Raw genomic sequence first — 18,936 nt, 5'->3', positions numbered from 1 at the left:
CAAGAGCATCCCTGTTCTTAACCTAGTCCTTCCTGAAAGCCCCTTGGATTAATAACCATTCCTGGGAGGCCAGCAGAGTCCCATTTTGCAGTGGACCTCATAAATGTGGCAGTGATTCTTAAAAAGTTCAATGTGGGACATGCAGGGTTTTTGAGACAGCCCTCTTCTTAAAGTGATGCCTAGTTTACTTTAAAAGGTGGATTAAACCAATAGTAGTGCCTGCTACAGAATTGTTTGGATTTTTTCCTGCCGTGATTGTTGTCCATAAATATTGTTATTGGGTTTGAAATGATGAAGAATAGAGGTTTTTAGTCTTTGGCACCACAGTCACAAGGACTTGTGTATCTCTGAATCTGGCATAGTCCACACTGGCCTTTCTGGACCTGAGGATGCTTGGTAGGAAAGGGTGTGTTGTGCAATGTACAAATGCTTCATCTTGTACCTGTTGAGAGGCAGTCACTGTCCTTCCTCTGTCTGGTACTGCTGCAGACTTCTCTGCCTGCTTCTGGTGGTTAAAACCAAACAAGTAAAAGATCTAAATGTCCTATTATGTGCATCATAAAGCATGAACAAAGGTGAGCATTGTGGACTTTGGAATATTTGTCTGTAGCATATGAGCAGATCCTAAGCTTATTTCTTTCATTTTGAAGTGTGAAAAAAACCAGAGTGAAGCTGTGTAATGTTATCTTGATTAAAGATATTATCCTGTTGACCCTTTTCTAATTCTCTTACAATTATCTTTTTGAGATTTTATATTCAGGCCATATTGCATATTTACCTGTTCTTGTGTACTTGAATATGTCCTTTAAAAATGTTGGCAGTGTTTTCAGATCTTTTTTCTGTAACGGGTAAGTCTGATGACTGTTTCTCATCCCCTGCTGTGCTAAACTGCTGAGACAAGACTGTTTTTGCGGCTACCATTTTAACAGAAAATAAGAAATTAATTTTGTACTTAGTTGCATTCCACTGTAGAAACTTCCTAGTTCTTTATGTGGAGAACTCTGAGTAGAATGTCACTGACTCAGTGGAAATGTCTTGAACATAAGATTGTTAATTGCTCTTAGTTACACACAAAGTGGAGAAATTTGGGGTCAACTCATGTAAAACTGGGAAAATGTCTTTTTTGCTGTTGTTTTTCAGAAGATTGGTTTATATACTTACAGGAGTACAAATCTTAATGTGATGCATGTGTCTTTTAGCACACTCTCTTGGATTCATCAGACATTAGTCTTTTGTAGTACTTTCACACAGAGAAGAAAAAACCACATTACTAATTTTCTTCCTTTTTCTGAACCCAAAGAATTTCCCTCCAATCATTGCCCCATATTCCAGCTTCTATCTTCTTGTCCCCAGGAGATTGTTTAAGTGCTTTCAGAATATATGGACTGCTCTTGTTTGTTTGCTCTGTAGATGACAGGAGTACCCTCATTACTGTGCTGCCACTTTTTTCTGCCTTATGACTAATAGGTCTGCATCAGGAATCAATCCCACTCACCAGCACCAAACCTTGCTGGGCTGACCTTCAGGCCAGCTCTTTCATTGTGATTCTAATTTGTGCACTGATTTGCACATCACTGAAGCAAAGTTAAATGTAAGAGGATACATTAAAATCCAGTACAGCTGGACTGGAAAGGCACAAAGGTCAGAAAATGGAAAAATGAACTGCCTAATAACATCCATTTGCCCTGCTGCTGATGTATAATGGCTTTGATTTTTGATTAGTGGTCATTATAGGCATGTATACACACACACACACATATATATATATATATATATATATATATATATACACACACATATATATATATATATATATATATAGTGCCATAGGTGTGCAATATTGAGACAAATGCTCTTGAAGTTCTCTAGTTTTCTATGGCATGCAGTCCTCTGAAATGTTTTCAGCTTGCCCAAGAGCAGCAGTTTCATCTATGTGCTCTGTAATATTCAGAAAAGGGTGCAGGGAAAAGGGTGTCAGTTGACCATGTAAGCCTGCACCTCCCTTGGGCTATTAAACAATTCCTTTGAAGTGCCAAGAAGCCATTCCTGTGCCTCTAAAATAAATGGACCAATGCTACGAAATTCTCTGTGCTCTCCAAATCCTTTGGCTTCCTGGCATTCTCCAATCCCTAGTTTCATGACTTTTGTATTGGGTTTTATGTTTACAGCAAGTCAAATACTGGATTGTATGGAGAAGACTTTGCATAGCATTGTTCACTCTACACCCTTGTTTACTGGATTTGGCTGTAGTATAAGCTATGCTTTAAAAATCCTTTTGTTTTTAAGCACTGTATTAACAATTCTTCCAAAATTCAAATGTCCAAAGGGATTTTTTCTTCACAGGATAATAAAGAAATAATTGAGATAGGCAGCAGTAGGTTGATGGGAGGTTGTTATGATAGCTGAGTCTGTAGCCTTGATTACAGCTTACTTGTGAACTGTATTCTTTCTTACCTCTGCATTGCCTTGCATTTTGAGTAGTCAATTGTACAGTGCCTGCAGTGATGGAAAATGCAAATGTTCTCGTGGTTGAATTTGCTGTGCAGGTACCATGTACTGTGTTGAAGACTGTCCCCAGGCAGAAAGGAGGAAATAAGAATACTTCATTTGCCTTTTCCTGCCTCTGAGTTTGATGGAAGGATGGTGTAGTTTCCCTGAAAGCAGCTGAGTGGCTGTGGCTAAGGGGCCCTCAGGGCTGTGGGTGGGGAGAGCAGATGGGGAAGAGATGCCTCTAGAGCAGGCCTGCAGTAGATGTGAAGATGAGAAGGTTCCTGGGAAGAGCAAGAAGCAGATCCTGCAATAAGTATTCAGGGCTATGGAAAGTGAGAGAGTTTGCTCTGAGGAAACACTTCACATTGCTGAGTTGAGAGCAAGGCTGGAGGGAAAAGTCCTGTCTGTAAGGAACAGCAGCAAGATTCATGATCATATACTTTTGTTTTCACCCAGTTCTGTTACTCTTCCATGCAACAGAGTTGGATTTCCTGTCCTTCAGAACTTACTCAATTCTAATTTAAGCTCTAATAAAACAGTTTTACATGCTGAAAGCCCTTTCAGCAGCCCCACCTTCAAGTGAAAAGTCTTCCTCAAAGCTCTGGCTTGCAGATTCCCATCACATCATCTTTTGATGACTGTAGGCACTGTTGTTTTCCTACTTGTCTTTCTGGCCCAGCCTCAGGATTTTGCCCTGGGTTTTCATACCTGGGCTATGACTAGGTTTTCTAAATCTTTTTAGGTTTTCTCTCATCCAGCTTACCAAATCTTACATACAGGTTGTTACCACCTTACTTACTGTTCTGTTAGTACAGTATCCTTGTTGACACACATGCTCTTGCCTTCTTGAAAGCTGGTCCAAAGAGTTCTGATGAGGTAATTTATCACTTTGACCAGACTGCCCTGATTTTTTTACTTTTAAATCAGTCTTAGCTCCTTGTTGTCCTTAAAAAAAACCATGTAAGCCTTGCAAATGACAGCTGAAAGCTTATCAGGAGAGCCTTAATTTCTGGTGGAGCAACCAAGAGACTGACTCCACATCTGATTTGCCTATGATCTCAGGCTTGACTACTGGCCTATTAAATTTTCAGATGGATAAATACGCTGTGTCCCAAGCTCCCCATCACAGAAAGCTGTCTCATTGTCTTTCTCAGCAGTTGCCCTTGAAATTTGGGTTGCAGTGATGCTTGCAGACATCTGAGTGACTACTTTGAGCCTGCTGTCATGGTGGCTAATATTGTCACCTTGTTCTCTTCAATTTCTTCATCTGCCAGGGCTCCAGTGATGGGTTGTGTTTCAATCATAGTCTGTCTCTGGTATGAGCAGTGAAAGTCCATTGCACCCCCATAGTGACCTGCACAAATCCATCTTCCAGCTATCAGAGGTAAATTATATCAGTTCAAGTTTCTGGAAGAAAGCTCTTAATTGTCTGAACAGAGAACAGAGCTGGATCCTTGCAGATGTTTAGCTGAGATCTATCTCTTTTTGTTAAAGCATCATGGACTTTTCTAGCATGATTTAAAATAATCCCAAAGGGGAAAAATAAAAGAAAAAAAGAAAAAAAAAAGAAAAATCCCTAACATTAAACCCTACAGACTTCCAGGGGATGCTTCCATGGCAGCTCTAAATCCTGTGGTGAAATTCAGCTAGCAATAGTGGTGTGAAGCCTCTCAGCCAGAGGATTCTTCTTGTTTTAAAGAGGGAGACAAGTACCATTGATGGTACATTTTTTTCAGGCAGTGAAGGAAAAGGCCCTGGTGACAACAGCTCTGTGCTTTCCGAATGCCTAACAGCAGCTGGGAGAGGAGAGAGGTGTGAGTGAGAAAGGGAGAAAATGTGGGAAGAAACTGTGACTTTTTTTTTTTCTTGGTATTTACTGATTACAGGTTTTCTATGTTTATATTTTTGAAGGCTGTTTTCTTTACAGTCAGATCTCATCTGTCATTTCCTTTAGGCTGCTCCTTCCTACTTTCCCTGATAGTAATGAAGTTGGATTTATATAGGAGGAAAAAAAAAACCTTCAGTTAATTTTTCTGATGTTTGCATTGGATGGACTAAGTGAGATAAATAAGAGGCAATCCTCCAAATACCTGATTTTGGTTAGGACTTTCATGTAGCTGGTAGATCTTTAGAGACAAAGCTTTCCAGAGCTCTTTGAAAATCAGCGGCGAGGGGAGTGAGTGGGAAAGTGAAGCCTGGGGATCATTTTGTGCAGAGCATCCCTAGATAGGAACTCCCTTGCCATGACCGACTGTAGAAGCAGTTGTAGAATGACTGTTTTGAGGCAGGAATGAAGAGGTGTTTCTTGACAACCAACATTTGGTCTTTCTTTGTCCTTGCTTTATAATTTACACTCTGTATTAGAAATGACTGTTCAGGGTAGTGTGTGTAGTGTACACACCTCTGCAAGAGGATGGAGTAAACACTAATTTCACACCCCTGAAAGAGACATTTAAAAAATATGTTATGTATCCATGATGGATCAGAGTGCTTTCACAAGACATCAAGAGGATGTCTTTGCAGTTTTTTAAGCTGTCTCACCATGGCTGGGACTCTATCACCAGGGCTTGGGGGCTTTAGATAATTGCATAGAAAACATGAAAAGCTGGTAATAAAATGTGGAATAAGTATCTTGCCTAACCTCTTTTCTACTTACTCATATAGCCATGCTTGTATTTTGATGCCATTATTTAATCCAGATAGTTATGTTTGACTATTTCATTCATTTGGGTTTTTTTTTCAGTTTGGGGATTTTCTGGAAATACAAAATACTGGATTTATGGAGAATTTGGCCTTCTGGGTTGCTTTAAAATTATGCCATTTGTTCCATTGGCATCAACATATAGGAAAACAGGAACTTACAGAATTCAAACAGAGCGATAAATATACCATTTTTATTAAAACTGCTTAACCTCATGCTGGAGCTGAAAAAAAAATGTTTAAGTCTAATTTAATTTTAAGGTATGCAGTTAATTAATACTCTATATCTATTAACATTCAAAAATGAAAGTATCTGCAGGACCACTACTCCCTGGAGTAATTTGTCACCAGAAATAAAAAGTCTGCCTTTGAACTGAGGTAGCTTTTGGGTAGTGCAGTGAGCAAAGGAACCCATGTTAATGATACAGATTAATCCAAAGAGTGAACTTCAAGTTCACTACATTGATATCTCACAATTATAAAACCAATTCTAGTTATGTCAGATACTGTTGTGACAGCCAGTGCCTTCTTTGCCAAGTGACAGAAACTACCAACAATTTTAATTTACTGACTAAAGTGTGATAGTTTGTGTGCCTGCTTGTGCATCCCAGATTAGAAAATGTTCACAGCATGTTTCTTGATAAAAAAAAAAAAGATGCGTTTTCTGTTTACATGGAATTTTGGTCTTTATACTGTGAAGTGAACTCTCTTCACAAACAGTGAATAAATGCAAGAAAAGAAGCAGCAAAAAAAGACAGGATGAGATGCACAGCAAATGCAACACAATGCCCTTCCCTTCCCTTCCCTTCCCTTCCCTTCCCTTCCCTTCCCTTCCCTTCCCTTCCCTTCCCTTCCCTTCCCTTCCCTTCCCTTCCCTTCCCTTCCCTTCCCTTCCCTTCCCTTCCCTTCCCTTCCCTTCCCTTCCCTTCCCTTCCCTCTACCTCTATTAGAGGAAAAAATACCTTTTGCATTATTAGCTTCAGTCTTGCAGCACCTCCTATAATGTGTGGCATTCCTACCAGAGCTATTTTTGCTTATAAACCCTGTTTAATGCACTAAGTGAGGATTTGGGTCAGTGGATTTTAAGCGTTGTCAGGCAATGTTTGCAAAGTGCCAGCATATTCTAGGGGTGCCAGCTGAATTTTTTGCTCTCTGTACAATTTTTGTGTAACAGAATCCTAAGATACAATAATAGGTTGCTTAATTATGCCCCCCAAAACAGTATTAATAAAGAAAATATTTATGTTTTTTTCAGGACTTACTGTTCTTCTCTGCTACTATAGCCTTGATAAAGCTGGCATTAAATAACTGCTGGGCTGGACAATGGAGCTGTGATTTTCTGCCACTTAATTTGTTTGAGTTCAAAAGGACGATTTGACTTCTGATCATGTGAAAAGCATTTCATTGCATACTGGAAAGCTGTCTGGTTTTGTATCTAACAGACTTGACAGCATGGTTGGCAACAGATGGATAATGGAAGGCTAATGAATAATGAAAAGCTGAGTGATTGAAATAGCAGAGCTGTAGGGAGAGAAGAGGGAAAGCTGGATGGAAAATGGAAAAACAGTAGACAGAAGTCAGGAATAACTAGTATTTTGATCACTATCAGAGAATGTCTTCACATCAGAATTTAACCCAGTCATAACTTAAGCATTCTCCATCTGCCATCTCACAGAAGCTCTTAACTCATGCACCAAGACATGTTTTGTACAAGTCACTTAGCTTGCCTTGAGGGAGGGTGGGTTGAAATAAATATATTTTTCAACTCCTAGGATGATGACTACTCTTCAGTAACCTTCTCAATTGTCATTAATTGTCTGGTGCATTCATAAATTCCTACCTGAGCAGGGAGTGCTTAATATCTCACAATCTGCTGCAAAAAAACAGATGAGAGCTGTAGCATTGGAAGCTATCAGCTGTACAGAGGGACATTGCAACACTTACTTTGTATTTATACTTCTGTGAAGACATCTCTGTTTTTGTAGCAGGGTTAACTCTGTTTTCATGGTACTCACTCTTCAGATACCCAGCAGGGAGGAGCAGCTCTTACTCGCTGGTAACTGGTCTCTCCAGATGAAATATGGTCTCTGGAGTTGTGGTATTCACATGCCCTCTGAACAGAGAGAAGGTGTGAGACAAGCAGAGAAGAAGGAAAAGACAATTCTTATCTTGCTTGCTGTGCCTGTGTTGTGCTAAAGTAGAATGCAATACGGAGATTGTTTACCTGTGAGGGTGTTTTGTTCCCTTGGCCTATCAGGGCCAAGAAGTGTGTGTGTGTTGGACTGTCACGGGACAATCAGGAGAGAATGAGAGATGAGTGCAGTGTGAGCAGTTGTGAGCAAGAGTGAGTGCAGGGCAGATTCAGTTTAGATATTAATATGTATAATAAAGTAATTCTTTAGCCTTCTGATGATGGAGTCAGATGTATCATTTTCTCTCCTCTTTGTCCGAGTCGCCTTTGATTTACAATATGGAGTAACTGTGCCTTGAGAAGGATTCTGCAAATGTAGCGGGAATTACTGGGGCTAACATCTCCAGATGTCACAAGTGAGAAGACTATCTCATGTCATCAAAAGAGGGGGGCTCTCTGGCAGTTGTGGTGTTTGTGTCTGGATATGTGAATTAACATGGAGGAAGCCAGCTCTTATTAATTTCCTTGCACTGCCAAGCTTAGCTGTGGCTGAGGTTGGTGGTGCGAGGCTTGCTCTTACATTTGCTTTCACGATAAGAGTTACAGAGTAGGAGTTGAGTTAGAACTGTTCTTGCTGCCTCTTTTTGTGTCTTTTTTTGCAATGATAAATGGAAAAAGATCTTTTACTTTCTTGCTGTAACCTACTACTTTACCTGAGCTCTGATGTCACTGAAAAATTAGTAACACTGTAAATACTATCCTTTCTTTTTTTCTGCACAGAATCTGTACCAAAACAGGTTCCTGGGCCTGGCAGCCATGGCGTCTCCATCTAGGAACTCACAAAATCGGCGCCGGTGCAAAGAGCCTCTCAGATACAGCTACAACCCTGACCAGTTCCATAACATGGACATCAGGAACAATTCCCATGAGACAGTCACCATTCCTAGGTCTACTAGTGACACAGACCTGGTCACCTCAGACAGCCGCTCCACCCTGATGGTCAGCAGCTCCTACTACTCCATCGGGCATTCGCAGGACCTGGTGATATACTGGGATATAAAAGAGGAAGTGGATGCAGGGGACTGGATTGGCATGTATCTCATAGGTAAGTCCCTGATACCCCTTCCCCTTTGGGTTCCTTGCTGCTTTTTGTAGATGTAGGCATTAGGGTAATGTGGGTTAATGATAGTAGTGAGCTGATACAGCTCCCTTAAGTGTAGTCTTAAAGTGTGTTTATATATGACAAGAATTTTTTCTGCTCCTTTCTGTATTACTGGTTGCAAGCCTTGTGCTCACTTTTTCTTCAACAAAGATACAAAAAGGCTTTCTGTTGATGGTTTCTTGACATTTCAAGATAAATTAATTTTAAAGCCATTTCGATGTTGGGAAAATACCTCCTGTATCAAGACAGTATAATATTTTCAGGGTTTCCTCCTGAGATTCCTTGAGTAATCTGTGACAGATGAGAGGTTTTACAAGTCAAGAATATGAATCATTTAAAAACCTTGTGAGAATGCCTTTTTCTCCATAGCCACAGGATATTTTGATATTCTAGACTGAGACAGTTTGAAATTGTCCCAGAAAGTTTTGCTTTTTTTTTTCCTTTTATTGTGTATTGGAAGCTATATTGAGCAATGTACATTAGCATATTTTTGGCAACTCCATCTAGTAAATCCAGCCCAACACAGGAGTAGTAAGAAAGTGTTTCAATCTGCTTTTACCTGATTGTTTCACTTCAGTATAAAATTAGCTTTTCTTAACCTGGTTTGGTTCCTATGGAAATAGTCCTGCTGCTGAGACTGAAGTTTATGTTAATTCTGCTCTTTGGTAAATTTTGGAAATGATGGATCAGTTTCAGATGCTTTTCTCTGTGTATTAGGGTCTTAAAAATGTAAAGTTCTTGAATGTTTCTTGAAAACCAGTGACTTTGTAAAGAATTGGTGCCCCCACAAAGGGAAATGTTGGTAAATTGCTTTCCTTGTCTATTTGGAAGATATGCCTAGTACTAAGCAGATATTTAATTCTAATAGCATGGTTTCATCTTGCCCAGACAGAGAGCCAAAACCAGATAAGAATATGATGTTGTGATATGAGCTTTTGGAGCTCATAGGGGACATCATAGGGTAGCTCATAGGGGACATCATTAAGTGCTTTAGTGGATAAAACCAAGTGGCTTGGCTTCACATACTGATGATACTGGCAACATAGGTGTTGGTGACATAGGGGATATGTGAGAAAGTAATAGATAGTAGGTCTGAGCATGTAGAAGGCCATGGTGGCAAGGTGTTAGGCATTGGAAGATAAGTTCAGGGTATTGAAGAGACTGTAAGAAGGGATGCACAAGGGTGGCTGTTTAGGACACGGAGGGAGAGGGGTGGAGGTTACAATAAGCCAAGCTGCAGTACTTACTTCTTTATGAGTAACCTCATAAAATGTCCTTCTTTGAAAAGAAAAGTAGGCTTCTGAAATTTAAATCTTATAGGAAAGAAACAGAGACTGGATTTAAAACAGATGCCTTGAAATCAGCCTGGTTTGTTGGCCTTAGCAGAAAATTACTTTTGTTTACAGTTAAGTTTGAAGTGAAGTGTTTTGCTGGAATAGATGAGGAGACACAACAGCCCCCAGCACTGGGCACTATGAAATACTGTATGCCAATTCTGAAGTAGTGCAGGCAACTCATGAACTCTTCTCTCAGTAGATAGAGGCAAGTATTCCTTCTTGTGGTCTGAAGTCAGCAGAAAGTGCATAGGGCTGTTTCACGCTGACTGAACTTGTTCACCCAGGTTTCACAGCACAGGCATTGCATCCAGGGCTATGAAGACACACTCTAATTTGTTTTTTTTTTATAAACAGCATGAATACATAAAAATTTAACTGGGCAAAATAAAAATATACCGTGATACTCCTGCTTCATTTACTGTATCAAACAGGATACATTGCCCAGACACCCCAGTAAATTAAAGATGCATATTTTGAAGTGTATCCTTGCCCCTGGCTGAATGCCTGTTGTTTATGACAATAGTCAATGGCTCGTTCCAAGGAACTCCACTGCCAAATAAAAAATTAATAGTGTGTCCTGTTCCCGAGAAACCAAGAGCTGATCCTTGATGTCTTTGAAGGTGTTTTGTCTGCACTCTCTCAGGTTCCACTCTAAATAACTGAGGAAATAGCAGACAGCAGCATCCCTCATTCCCTTTTTTCTCTTCCCTTCCCCTCTTGCCACTCCTGTCCCCCCAAAAAACCTCATGTAGTATGAGCTTTGGTTTTGGTTCCCTTTAAAGAACATGGAAGACTGTGAAGATCATTTGGGTTTTAGAGTTTGTTTGACATGGAAAACACTCAGAATCTATGAAGGTAACTGGCACTGTGGCTGTTATCCCCATTTATTAAGTAGGACGAATGTAGGGAATGGGTCTGTAGAGGCAAAAATCTGATGAAGGCCTTTTGGGGGCTTGACTTAGAACAGTCTCAGTCTGGCAGACTGAATGCCCTTGAGTTGCTGTAGTGCATCCTTCAGTTTAGGTTCATCAGGACAGAATCGTGTTCATGTGGCTGAATGACAGCACAGTCTCATGGTGGGGGAGGGACAGTTAGAGGGGTCCATACTAAGCACCCTTCTGACCTGAAATAAAGCACTGGTGCCTTCTGTTTGTGACCAGTCCATAGGGGTGGGAGATCCAGACATCCCAAATGGCTTAGATGTGTGTCTGCATTTGCACAGATTTTGTGAGCCTGCGCTCCTGTTAAGAGAAGGAATGTTCCTGGCCTTGTGGTCTCGACCTTCACAATGTAAACTGATCTATAGCTGTGTTTTGAATTGGCAGCCAGACTGGAACAAGAGAACCAAAGAAACTATGAGATTTTCCCAGTATGCTCAGGAGAGGATTAGTGTGGAAGCCTATTATTATCACTTGTCTGGCAGCTCTGTTAACTATTGTGGTGCTGCTGGTCATTCTAGTGTTTGTCTCAATCCAGCTTATGGATACAGCCCAATCCTTTCTGTGATTGTTTGGGTTGGTGAAATTGGAGCTGGAAGGTTTGAATGTAACACTGTGTAGTATTGTGGAGAGTCATGAGTACTGGGAAATTATTTGCATCCTTAGGGTATCAGGTAGTGTGTTGTGGATATTATTTAAGCCTTGGTGTTGGGAGCATTGGAGTTGGCATTTGTTATTTGTCTTGTGGGAGTATCCCAGGAAAGGACTGTGCAGAAGCAGAACAGAAGGCAGTTCTACATTGTAGGAGTTTAATTGTTGCCATTGTAGTATTTTAGGAAAGATCTCCAAATAATTTTTTATAAGTGTTGGTTTTGAAATGCATAAAACTCTGTTTTCACCATCAGTGTCATCACTAAAAATTTGATGATACCAAATAAACTTCAGACTTCAGAATAATCTGGGGAAATTGGGATGATATAAATGGCTTAGAAGAAAAAAATAGCAGAAATAATGTATCTCATACGTATTCATACTGTGGGACATTTTGGCGTGCTATTCAAAAGTTAAAATACACTGAAAAAGGGGTTGAGAGTCTTCCCTGTGTGGAAATTCTGTCTGCTTGCTCCTCTTTTGAAGAGCCACAGCTCCTTTTACCACAAGATATCTGTTCTTCTCCCCTGTTGATCCATTTATGCATTCCTTAGGTTGGCCAGCTGGGTAAAAAAAAAGCAGTCTTTGCAGAAGCAGGCAAGAGCTGGATTTAGCACTGGTTATTAGACACAACATTTGCTCATGGTCTCAGCAAATGGACTAAGTAGCCAGTCAGACTCTCAAAAAACTGTGTAAAAATGGTGGTCATGTGTCTCATGGCATAAAATAGTATCCACTCTGAAACTTCCTGGAAACATCTATGTATGCATACACACATGATTTTCATGAAGGGCCATAGAAAAACTCCTTAGTTGAAGGGAGAATAGTAAATGTTGACTCTCTTAAAATATAGATGTTATTACTTCAGCACATTTTAAGATTAGCTCTGGAAAGATGACAAAAAGAAAATATGTAAATTGGGAAAACAAGCATTTCTTAAGACATACTGTGCCTTCAGGAACAGGAATTACATTTCATTCCTGCTAAGCTTGAACTCTAGAGATGCTCTAACTTCTCCTCTATATACTATTTATCAGCTCTGAGCAATGCAGAGGAACCTCTACTTTCTGTAACAAGTCATCTGAAATGTGCATTTACCTTCCCTCAAGAGAACTACAGTATTATGAACATTCAGCAGTTTTTCAGAAAACAGACCCACAATCTAAAATATGTGTAAACACTTGAAGAGAGTTCTCTAAGAAATTTGAACGTAACAAAGCTCTGTTGCTATTTAAAAGTCTCAGGCATATAAGTTTTCTTTGCAGAAAAGCTATTTGTAAAGAAAGACCTATTGGGAAAAAAAAGAAACTAAAAGTTATGAATAATGAAGAAAGGGTATATTTTTTTAAGTAAGGACTCTCATTTAATGGCTACTGTGAGGCAGCTGGAATATTTGCAGTTATTTATCTCGAGGCTTTCTCTTTCTCTCTGTGGTGGTTTGACAGGAAATGTGTTTTTTGGGATGCTGTGTTTTTGGCCAATGGATATTCAGACTTTAATATTGGCATTTAACCTGGCCATTGGGACATGGACACGCCTCTGAGAACACGGGGTTAAAAGCAGAGCTCTCCCCTGGGAGGGTCCTCTTGGGTTTCCGGCGGGAAAGAGTTCGGGTCTCTCCCCCGGCCCAGCTGCTGGCTGGGCAGGGGGAGGGGAAAGCCATGAGGCCGAGAGAGGTAGGCCTGAGCCCCGGGATGGAAGGGTGGAAGAGAGAGAGAGAGAGAGACACCGGGAGCCATCGGGCAGCCCCCCCTGAGAGACACAGAGAGAGAGAGAGAGAGAGGGAGAGCCGCTGCCTGGGACTGTAACCTTGAAGCTTGATAAACATGGGCCTGCGCCGGCAGCACGGCTGGGACGGAGAAGAGGGGGGGGTTCAGCCGGCCGCTTGTAGGAGCTTTTAACCCCTTTTTTGGAGAATGAGAACTTTACAGATCATTGACCTCTCCTAGAAGATAGAGTGGAAGATGAGGAAAGAAATGGGCCAGTGTGAGAGAGGTCTGGGCGAGTGAGAGATAGTAGAAGAATAGAGAAGAATCCTAGTGGGAAGAGATGATGGAGTAGCTTTTGCTGGACTCTTTTTGTATAGCCATGGACAGAACCATGTTCCTTGTGACACAGAGACTGCATTCTAGGGGGAGGCAATGGCCTCAGAACCAAGAGGGTTCAGTGTTGATGCCCCTCGGCCCCAGGGGGTGAAAAAATATGGGGGGGACAGGTGTCCCAAAGGAGAGATTGTGGGGACAGGTGTCCCAAAGGAGAGACTGTGCCTTTTTTGGATCGGGACAGAGCATCCTTAAAAGACAACCCTAGAAGCAGTTCTGGTCTGTGTTCAGTGGTGAGAGCACTGGACATGAAAGGAAGAAGTCACGACGGCAGATGTACTCCGGGCGGTGCCACGAGTGACACAGAAACACACGAGGCTTCGACTGTGTTTCCAGGGGAAGCCCATGGTACAAGAAGGACTCCTCTCCTCTTGATGAACTGAGGATTGATTGTCTAAAAGGTGCTGCTGGACCGAGAGTTGGTGATTTGAGGAACAAATGTATTGGGTTGGAAATTTGGTGGGGGGAGGAGGAAATGCACTTGTGAAGTTTTCATTTTCCCTGTGTGTGTGTTCCTTTTTATCTGTAGTTGTAGAGTAGTTAATAAAGTTCTGGTTCTTTTTCCCTAAGTAGGAGCCTGCTTTGCTTATTCCTGGTCACATCTCACAGCAGAAACCAGGGAGAAGATATCTTCATGGGGGCACTGGCATTGTGCCAGTGTCAAACCATGACACTCTCTTATCTCATTTGCTATTGCTATTTGCTACAGTATGAAGCCCCTTTAGATAAATTAATATGGACTACTGGCAGCTGCCTGTAGATAAAGAGCTATCTTATAATTACTGTAGTGGCATTTTAGCTGCTACTAGATTTCACTTCTGTCATCACCTCCATATCTGATGTAAAGGAGCTAATGAGAAATGTTTAAAGCAGACTTTTGAAAAAGTCATTTGTCTCCAGTGTCTTTGCACACTGATGTTAGGGGTTTATCAGGGCTAGCAGTATACTTTTCCTACTCATATAAAGTAGGCTTTCTTTCAACATTTCCTTATATGAAAGCAAAACATTATTAAAGACTATTTATTAAAAATGTCTTCATATACAAACCTTGGAGGGTCCAATTTCTTTTCCATAGCTGGCTTTTTCCGGAGTAGTTCCTCTCAAATTTATATAAGTAGAAATGTCTTCATCTGCTTAGTGGCTGAAGTTTAGATTTAAAACTTTTTTCCTCCTCTGTTTCATCCTGTGGTGTTATTTCTCTCCCCCAGAAAGTCAATTCCCCACAACCTGACAAATCTAATAACTATTGGTTAATAGACATTTAAACATTTGTTTAAACACTCTCTGGGTTGATTTTAGGCTTCTATGGCCTGTGTTGCTGTTTTTCCCACTGAGACAAGTGGAAAAAAGTACATTTTTCCTGCCATAGCCTTGGACCAGAACTTGTTTGTGCACCTATTTTACCAAACATCCAATACATAGGAGCAGAAAGCGTTTCAATGTTGCCAGCAGAGATGTAAAATGTTAGAAACAGCAATGTGCATATAAAGCTGGGAGCTGTGGGTGTCTTTGTTACTGGTCTAGTCCCTAATTTAGGCTCTCTCTCCATGTTTGGATGGTTGCTTCACCTCTCTGCTTCAGATACAGCTGTCTATAAAACAAAACACAATGTGCCTGCTTAGAGTGAATTTTGTTGATACCTGGATTTGTTGTGTCCTGGGGTCACCCATCTTTCCAATCCTTTCATGGCCTTTGGAACAGAATTTCTCTATGGTCGTAGGGCTCCTCCTCAGGAGTTCATCTTGTAACTGGGTCTCTCTCCAGGCTGGGGATGGCAACCATGGCTGGCTGTGATCACCTCAGCAAGTTAAGCTTCGTTGGACACCTGCAATTCTGCTCCCTCTGTGAAACATCAACAGAGGTGCCCAGTGGCCAGGCAGCTTTCACTAAGCACAGCACAATTATTTCAGGAACAAAAATTGTCAGAGGAGCAGGTATCACAGGCCTTGGCAGATATATTAGTGCAGCAATATTGGCTCTTTGTTCCAACCTGGCTCGCCTTCACCTGGCTGCTCTTCGATCCAGTGAGAGCGATTTATCAGGCTGAGTCACTTCTTGCCTTTCCCAGTGCTGTATCTATCTGATGCACCCTTCAGCCAGACAAAACCTGGATATGCTGTTTACAGACCCACCAAATGTGACATAAACACAGTTAGCATTTGCATCTGACTCACCACTTTACAAGTAGATACAGTCAACTCTTAAATGGAAGGGTTTCTGAATATTCCCAGCACATATGGCTTCTGACATGTCTTCCCTTTCACTGCTTCCAAGGTTCAGATGTCATTTGTGTTAATGTTGGTAGTAGCAATGCACCAAAAAGCTTCTCCAGAGTGCTTACTGTAGTAGTGGTGGTGTGCTTTATGGTCTTTCAGGGAAGTTGTAGTAAAGAAGCCTGCAGACTGCCAGTTCTTTTCCTTAAATGTATTTAATATGTAGTAGAGGTGTTTACTGTTTGCCAAAGGATTCCCATTTTCATGCATTACTTCTTCATAAAATAACAGCTCTTATGAACATCTTTGTCGGTGAATGAGTAGAAAAGAATTTTCCACTGCAACTATTCATGCTGAATATCAGGAGAGGGAAATAATGCAGACAGGGAGTAACTGCATCCTCATGCCTTCTCAGTGATTTCTAAGGTCCTTATGCCCATGGATAAAACTGCCTCTGTGCTGTGCAAGAATAGCCCATATTGCTGTATAACCCAGACTTACAGTGAAGTCAGTAATGATCACCTACTAAAATATTTTGGAAGAAATCAGTTGGGGATATTGGTGCACCAAATCCCAGATTTTGGCCTCAATCCTGCAAAAGAAGCATATTCCATGCAGCACATTGAGACCATTGACTGGATAGAATCAATCATGGCACAAACAGTGGACAGAACAGACATAAAGTTCTTGGCAGGATAAAGCTTAAAGCAGAAAGATTTGTTTTGGAGAGGTTGCCAGCCATGTGGATTTTGAAGGTTCAGCATATGTTTTTCTTCCCTTAGTTTTCTGGTTTAGAACTAAATCCTTCCCATTCCTTAGTGTTTATAACACTTACATTGCACTGTTCATAACACTGGAATATTCCCATGCTGCCTTCCACAACTACTGTAATGACTGTGTATGCATTTAGCCTTTGTAATCGTTCTCATCCATTGATCTCTCCAGCCCTAAAGGCATTTTTTTTCTTCACTGGATATCTTTCACTTTGTAATAAGTTTATAACTGAATACCATTTTTCAGATAAAATCAATCCAGATTCTCAAGAGGTTCTTTGCACTGTGGTGCTTCAGTGTGCACATCTGAGTTGTGTTTGGATTTTTTTTCCTACTGCTTTATCAGATCACAACCTCCTGTCTAATCTACTGTTCTTTCAACATTTCTGTAAATCCATTTTCCATTTTGCCATTTTACTGCAAATTATTTCCCCCTTATTTAATGAACATTGTTAACCTGGAAAAATGTCATCCTTGTTCACATTTCATATCTTCCAATGTCCCTTTATATCTTGTCTTCAAATTGCCTTGGGCTTTCTTTAAAATTTTCTAGCAGATTTTGTGGCTGCACTGCTGTGACCTAATCCTCATTTTCAAAATTGTACTGTAGTCAGTGGGGAGGCTTCCACTGACTGTGAGAACTTTGTTGTTACATTAAAAAACAAGCAAACAAAATTCTTCTATGTTGTATCTTATCACACATCTCTATGCACTGGGGAAGTTGGGATCATCCTTGTTTGGATTCCTCCCTCCCATCTTCAGTTCTGTGTGCAAATTGGATGTCATTACTTGTGAATAAGTTTGTGCAATGCGTAGGTGAAGTGGAGCTGTTGCTGTACTGAGACCCAGATGTGGTCCACTTGCTGCAGGGATAAGAGTAAATCTGAAGTGCAGGAGCTTCTAAGGAGACAGGCACAGCTGAAGGAGCACTGACAGCTGTGTGGTGCTATCACACTTCTAAGGGTATGCAGAACCAAATGATACCAGTATTACTGGACAGGTGCCCGTCCCATTGCAACCTAACATCTGCTGGGGCGGTTTTAGGCCCCACAAGTTTTTATTGCTGAGCCTCCACTCCTTGCTTTCCTCCTTCCTTCTACCTTTTCAGCAGATTTGTGGTTAGAGGAGAGAAACACATGAGTGGTGGGTTGTTCTGGAGCACAGCTCCCTAACAAATAGAAGAATAGAGTCCATTGCCATCAGCTCTGCTTTTAGCCAGAGGTCCCCCTGTTGCAGGGAAGGAAAGGGAAGTCCCTTGAGCGGCAGAGCTCAAACTCTCAGTGTGGTTAACTCAAGTGCAAATGAGGAAGAATTGGATCTACAGTTCATCCACAACCTTCTGAAAACTTGGGCATATCATTGCCAAGATTTAATAGTCTCTGTAATGGCTAGTCATTTGCTTTTTTGATTGTTGTTGGTGTCATGAAAAATGAGAATCTTATCTCCCAGGAGTAATTTGGAGAGTACTGGAGTGGTAAAAGGTGATAAGCAGCTCTGAAATAAGCTAGATGTTCAAAGATAAAAGTGTTTCGCTGAAAGTTGAGACTCCTGGGTTTTGGGAGTGGCTGACGTGTCATTTGAGTTTAATGTCTTAACGCAATTCTTTCTGCTTCAGGTTTGAAATCCACCATGCCTGCATTTCTAATGTGCCTGGAGCAGTTTTATTTATGGCCACCATCTTCTGCCCTTGGTGACTAAGAATTGTTCTAATTTTGCCAACTCACTCCCCATTTTATTACAGTTTATCTCCCTTCCTACTTTCTTTTCGTCCTTCTCTTGGCATACGCCTCTTCTCCACTCATTGTTCACATTTCTTCCTCCCGGTTTTTTTCCTCTAGCTGGGCAAGGGGTTAATTTTTGTGGGATTAAAATGGAACCTTGAAAAAAGCATATGCAAAACTCTTAGATCGAGAATTGAGCTTGTAACACCAGTGAAGGATTAGGCCCTTGTTTTCCAGAACTCTTCTCCCTAGGAAGTTATAGAAGGAGGGATGCTAACTGTAAATCGCAGTTTATTAATTGCCTGCAGCAGAAATTGGCAAATGAATTAACAGTGAAGTTTCAATCCACACTGGAGCTTAATATATAACAGCTGAAGTCAATAGAAATGTTCCTAACTATTGTGATTTTTTAATGTGGCATCTTTGTAAATAAGAAATTAGGATCTGCATCTTTGGTATATGTTTCTCATTAATAGTTTCTCTTCTGCAGAATGATGACTGCTTCTATTGTACAGATCTTTGGAAGAGCAGCTTCCAAAGGCCCAGGTTTTGCAATGCAAAAGGATTGCAAAAAGAAACACTTTCTTGACCTGATACAAATCAGGGCAAGCTCCACTCATGAATTGCAGAGGTTTTTGTCATCATTTTCTGTTTTTCTTCACCTGATAGTTTGGGTGGTAAGAGAATAAACATCAAAAATATGAAGCTTATTTATGGC

The 18,936-nt window shown here is 40.9% G+C and overlaps 1 protein-coding gene across 4 annotated transcripts in view; it reads left to right on the top strand.

Moving 5' to 3' along the window:
• Positions 1–18,936, top strand: part of HECW1 (HECT, C2 and WW domain containing E3 ubiquitin protein ligase 1) — a 253,036-nt gene that overhangs the window by 77,814 nt on the left and 156,286 nt on the right. For all 4 annotated transcript variants that reach the window (XM_066557176.1, XM_066557193.1, XM_066557201.1 and 1 more), the window contains one exon: positions 8,102–8,426. In XM_066557176.1, the coding sequence (XP_066413273.1) occupies positions 8,102–8,426 (325 nt within the window). The remainder of the gene's footprint in view (positions 1–8,101; positions 8,427–18,936) is intronic.

This window comes from Molothrus aeneus, chromosome 1, assembly GCF_037042795.1.
Source record: "Molothrus aeneus isolate 106 chromosome 1, BPBGC_Maene_1.0, whole genome shotgun sequence".
Taxonomy (NCBI): Eukaryota; Metazoa; Chordata; class Aves; order Passeriformes; family Icteridae; genus Molothrus; species Molothrus aeneus.
Note: the sequence above shows the minus strand (reverse complement) of the source record. Positions and strands in the feature narration are given on the sequence as shown.